This window comes from Sinocyclocheilus grahami, unplaced genomic scaffold, assembly GCF_001515645.1.
Source record: "Sinocyclocheilus grahami isolate Dianchi unplaced genomic scaffold, SAMN03320097.WGS_v1.1 scaffold4531.1, whole genome shotgun sequence".
NCBI lineage: Eukaryota > Metazoa > Chordata > Actinopteri > Cypriniformes > Cyprinidae > Sinocyclocheilus > Sinocyclocheilus grahami.
Window position 1 is genome coordinate 6,164 of NW_015509449.1, and position 5,707 is coordinate 11,870.

General features: G+C 37.8%; 1 protein-coding gene and 1 long non-coding RNA gene across 2 annotated transcripts; one reads left to right on the forward strand and one right to left on the reverse strand.

Moving 5' to 3' along the window:
* Positions 1-820: 820 nt before the first annotated feature.
* LOC107576879 (malonyl-CoA decarboxylase, mitochondrial-like) lies at positions 821-2,523 on the reverse strand. The gene is made up of 2 exons (XM_016262998.1): positions 1,856-2,523; positions 821-1,040 (listed from the first exon to the last, which is right to left on the reverse strand). Exons 1-2 carry the CDS (start codon positions 2,399-2,401, stop codon positions 948-950), a joined length of 639 nt encoding a protein of 212 aa, XP_016118484.1. The 5' UTR covers positions 2,402-2,523; the 3' UTR covers positions 821-947.
* Positions 2,524-3,339: 816 nt separating this feature from the next.
* Positions 3,340-4,774, forward strand: LOC107576880 (uncharacterized). The gene is made up of 3 exons (XR_001608132.1): positions 3,340-3,569; positions 3,766-3,847; positions 4,698-4,774. It is a non-coding gene; the product is annotated as an uncharacterized lncRNA (long non-coding RNA).
* The last annotated feature ends 933 nt before the right edge of the window (positions 4,775-5,707 follow it).

Consider the following 5,707-nt stretch of genomic DNA (forward strand, 5'->3'; position numbering starts at 1 on the left):
AACACTCAAAAGGTTGCATCAGGTTGTGCGTCCCTTTGAATTTTCATTGTAAAAATGCAAATCTAAGCGAGGCTCACATTTCATGTGTCATCTAATTTTCACAGTATTTTCCTATATTTCCTATTTTCAATGTTCTGTTAGCTGAAAGATTGACACTTAGTAGCTGCACAGACTTATTTCTTTCACTCACAGACTTATTTTCACTCTTAAAAATGGAAATATGGCATCTGCCCTGACAAAGGTCCATACTGGCAGTATCATTCTATGATTGTTGCCATCAAGGTCATTACAGACAAATCCTTGTGGAGAAACGGTGTCATATTGATGGAGTTTGGATTGTGGGATGTTTCAGCAGAAAAATTACCCATAAGACACAAGAAATGCCTTGGGGGACATAAAAAAGGTTTGTATTCTGGAATGGCCAAACTGGAATGGCCTAGTCTTGAATCCTAATGAAAAGCTTATTATCAGTATGCAGGCCCAGACAGACTATTTGAGACTTTGACTTTGAGAGAAGAGATCTCTGGAATTTTGCTGAATGGAATTTAAACTTGGTAAATGTGAAAAATTGAGCTGAAAGAATCAAATTAGCCAAAATATTTAACACACAAGCATGAAAAAAAAGATTACATTTTAAAGTGTTAAATTTTGAAAATGGCAAGCATTCCAATACTGCAGACTTTTGCAGGCATAAAAATGGATACAATTCCTAAAAACAAAAGGTATAAACTAAAAGATTTTTTTTTTCTAAATAATTCATTAAAAAATATTTATGTTCTCCAACAGATGAAAAATTATATCAGTCTGCCCAAATTTGGAGGAGCTCTAAGGCACTGTAGACTTTGTATATAGTACAACAGACAAGTATCCATGACGTCACGGCTTAAATTAAAATGGCATGCCATAAATTCAAGTGTATATCTGGCACCAAAACATTACAAACTGTGTCACAGCTGAAGCCTGTGACGTTCACTAATGTGGGACAAAGGTCGTTTGGCTCCAAACACAACCAGCCATGCGAAATCAGAGACCACCAGTCTCTAAAGTGGGGGAAAGGGCACATCACAAGTTTGCATGCCATGTCATAACCAAAGCCAAGGTTAGAAATGCAGTATTGACTGAAACCACTGGAAAAGCCAGAAGGTCATGTGGGCCCCTACACGGTGTTTATGACTAAGATAATGCTAATATTTCTACAAATATGTCATGTTTTCAATAATGAGATATTTACTGTACAAAATAATGGAAACATCGAGTTCATCAAGAGTTATAGGGTAATAAGAACATTTATGATAGTCATAACCTGGGGACAACATTTGTTTCATATGTTTACTAAAATCTATCTCTCTCTCTCTCTCTCTCTCTCTCTCTCTCTCTATATATATATATATGTGTTTTTTGTTCTATATGCTTAATCATAATGCCACAGAATTCCGCTATGGAATGATAATTAAGGTAACTTTTTCTCTCAATTCTGACTTTTTTTCCTCACAATTCTGAGGGGGAAAAAACTGAATATATGTAAACAGAATTGTTAGATATAAACGCAACATTTTTATTTTTTTTCTGTTTTTCAGTTCAGTTCAGTTATTTTTTTTGTTTTTGCCACAGAATCAAAAATAATAACGGTAATTGCGACTTATCTTACAATTCTGACCTTTTCCATGCAATTGCAAGTTTATATCTCACAATTTAGACTTGCAATTGTATATCTTTTTATATCTGTATTTTATATAGATGCAGTATGTTCATGAGGAACACAAAAGGCACCTTTTTTTCTTGGAATGACACCAAAAACGAATACATTTGACATCTACATATCATAAAGGGTAACAACAAAATGGTGTGTATTTACCCTCATATGTGGGCTGTCAGTCATTTTTGAGGACGCTAACTCGATGAGATCTGCCCTGAGGTCCACCAGGAACTTCACCCCGCCTTGAACCTTGCTGATGTGCGTGAGCAGCTGTCGGTACCGGGGTGTTAAACTGTACCGTAACCTGTCCTCCACCTGCAGGATGGTGGCCACATCCCGCACCTGAGTGTCCAGCAACTTCGCAGCCAGGTCCGAAGCCCATCTGTGATCTACCCCGAAATCATAAGACAACTTCTCGAGAAACTCCAGTTTTTGCTCTCTCTCTATACTTTTGTAGAAATGCATGAACTCCAGATTGTTGGATTCAGGTGGAGGTGGAGATTTGTCTCTCATCTCATAGCTGGGTAATGGGGCCACTGTCTTTCTCAGGATCTCCTCCATGCTATTGAGCCATGCGATGGAAGTACATGGATACATGTTTCTGAACTCCCACACTCTGAGTCCCTGGACCGTTTTTAACACTTCTCTGTGTCGATAAGACTTTAGCAAAGAGCGCGCGGCTGTACATAAGTGGAAAGACGTCATTGCGCGCCTGACAAATACGAACCAAAATAAACCTTGTATATAATGTTGCGCTTCACATCCACTTCCGGGGTCTCTTAAAGGAGCCGCGCACAGAATGTCAAATGCATGACACCACAGTACACAGCGCAATTTACTCACAAACAATGAAAGGAGTTCATACAAACTCAGAAATATGAAGGAAGCTTTTAAAAAGTCATTCATGTTTTGGGATTTTAAAACGGTAGGGAAGGGTAGATGGCTAGATGCCTTAGTAAAAGTATTTTAGTAAAAGGGAAAATGTGTATGAAATATGTATGCATGCATGCATGCTATTTATTTATTCAAGTAAGATACGTTAGACAGTTACATACGTTAGCATGTGAAGTCATAAAACTGCATGTATTATACAACTGGATATTTTACACTAGGTTTCTCTTCTGGAAATGTATGCAAATTAATTTATATTTAATTACATTATTCCATTTGCATATTTAAACATTTCCGAAAACTTGTAATACAAAACAGTTGTCTTGTTGTATTGTGATGAAACAACTGGTGAATATGGTGATATCTTAAAAATATTAAAATCGTATTCGTGTGTGGCGTCTTGCCTTAAAAAAGCATGGGTATCCAATGCAGTCATCAGACCATAACATAAGATATGTATAAATATACTATAATAATTGATTCTATCATTAAATATTATTTAAATTTTATTGTCAGGAGAAATCCCTCTTCTTGTCTTCCTATTTAGTGGGTTAATGGCGAAAACAGTCGCTGTCATTCTAGGGACAGCAGTGTTAGCCAATCAGAAAACATAGAGAAGGCTCTCTGCCAAAATCAACCAATGGCATGGGCTTGAGGCGGGAATACCTTTTTGTCTGACCAATGGGTGTATTTGGGGAAACCATGGGAAACCTGTTCGGAAAACAATTTTTTTCATTAGTTCATTTTGGTGTCGCTAGTGGTCCAGTGGGTAAAGAAATTTTAAACGCACATGCACTTTTAATACCCATTTTAATTTAACATTTGTTGTACCGCCAGATAATTTTACAATCACACTGGAAATATAGCATAAACTGGTCTATAAAATAGCAATGACAACAAAACCTCAAATCAGTGGCTCGTTTGTATGATTAAGAACCACGCGGATGGATTGATAACAACCGCACAATATATGGGTTAGCAGGTATTACATTAATGTTTCTTTATTTTATTCACATCTCACAGCAAATATTCCTGTTTAACATGCTAAATTAATTAGTATTTGGTGAAGATTATGAACGTATTAAGACGTCTGCTTTGCACAAGGGCTGTTTTCAGTGAAATCTGAATTGAATGCACTCAACAGTGAATTCAGTTGATTTGTTGGCATCAATCTTTAGGGATGGCAGAAGACTCCAACTCCATGAAAGCCGTGGAAAAAGAGTTGAAAGATAATCCAGGCTCGAGTGATGATGCACTTGTGTGAGTACAGCTGTTAGCTAAATTAAAACACACCACTAGGCCCTTTATACATCACAAACAAATGCAGCACTACATGTCCAATCCCATCGCATCCTCAAACACTTGTCTAATTGTACTGTAGGTAAAAGAAGTCCTTGATCTTGACTGACTTCCATCCTGTAATTGTGCCTTGCTGGCACACACTCCATTCAAACACACTATCACCCCTAATGCATCTGTGGTTTCTGTATATGAGTTTACAAGTGAGCTAAATATTTGTTATTCAACTGAGAATAAGCATGATTTAATGGCAACACAAACAACAGCTGCACATTATTATACACAGCGCTGCACTTTGCAGCAGGAAGCACCTTTCGTGTTACTGCGAAAGATGGAGACAAATTGAGCCTCCCAAACAAATGATGTGCACCACAAATCGTAAATCTAACCAAGTGTGAAGTGAGTGCCAAAGAGCTTGCATTCATTATTCAGAGAGTTGTACTCCGTCTTCTTTATGAATAAATTATTTTACTTTGATATCTAATGCATTATATGGGCACACTAACGCTGGGGACATCCATCCGTCTCTGGCATTTGTAATTAATCTGATGAAAGACTTGGACACCTGTAAGTGTTGCTGACAGCAGCCTGTTGTGACGAGGCCTGCTGGCAGACTGTCACACACTCCAGTGAAGGGAGAGGTTTATTTGTAAAGCGATAATATGGATTCAGAACTCTTCAGCACTAATGGCCTTTCTATGTTCCTCCTCGTCTCATCTATTCCCACCCCTCCTTCTTTTCTCATTTAGGTTTGTCTTTTGTCTCAAATTCCTCTAATCATCTTTTCCTTTTCCTTTTTGTTCCTCCGCAGAGTAAAGCTCAAGAAAAAGAAAGTAAAGGCCAAAGGCAAGGTGAAGCCTCAGCATGAAGGGAAGGAGAAAACACACAGGAAGGTAGTTTTTCAGTGTCACCATTAATTTTCTTTCGTCATGCCCCTGGGATTCTCTCTTCAAGTCCGGCTTAATTAAGAGGCCCTGTTAGCTTTGCTCTAAAGGAATATTTATGCAGACATATCATTCAGAGCCTGTTTCGTACGGTAGGTTACAGAGGCCCAAATATAACAAGAACAGACTGCTATACAGAGCATAACCTAAAAGCATTTAGTCAGCGAGCAATCAAGTCTGTGATCGGGATTCATAGGTTATGAAAACCTGGATGTAACAAGAATAGACTGTTACGCAGAACGAAGCAAACAGTGCAATCTTCCCTCTTCAGGGCAGCTGCACAAAACCACTCATTATCTGTGAATGATAGTAATAGTATTTTGCCATTATGCAAGTCTGTTCTCTAACTTACTGATATTTTTGTAGTGGAATATGATTCTCCTTGTGAGCTCCGGGCTCCGGTTTGGCCTCAAGTGATCTGGATGGCTTTCCCTGATAGCAGGTTGTAAGCCATTGATTAGACTGGGCTTCCCTGTGGTGTGTCAAACCCACAAATAGCCCTACTTTCCCCCTGCACCTTTACATTAGCACAATGCGGCTTCTTGAGCTTCTTCATCTCTTTGATACTTCCATGTATTGCCTCTTTTTATTTATTACCTGCCATCTTAATACAGTGTTTTACCGGTACTTGCACAGTGGAATAAGATGGGATTATAAAGGAATGTCCTTGTTAAGTTGTTATTAAGTAGGCTGTTTGGAACTTATTTTTGCATTTTTAGCATTTAATTTAGAGAGAAGAAATTATTACTTTGTGTTACTATTTTCCACAAGAACACACTGAATTGCTAATAAAGTTACTATGAAACATAACAATTAATAACAATTTCCAATATATGATGTTCTATTTATCAAATAATTCTGGGGGGGGAAAAAAAAA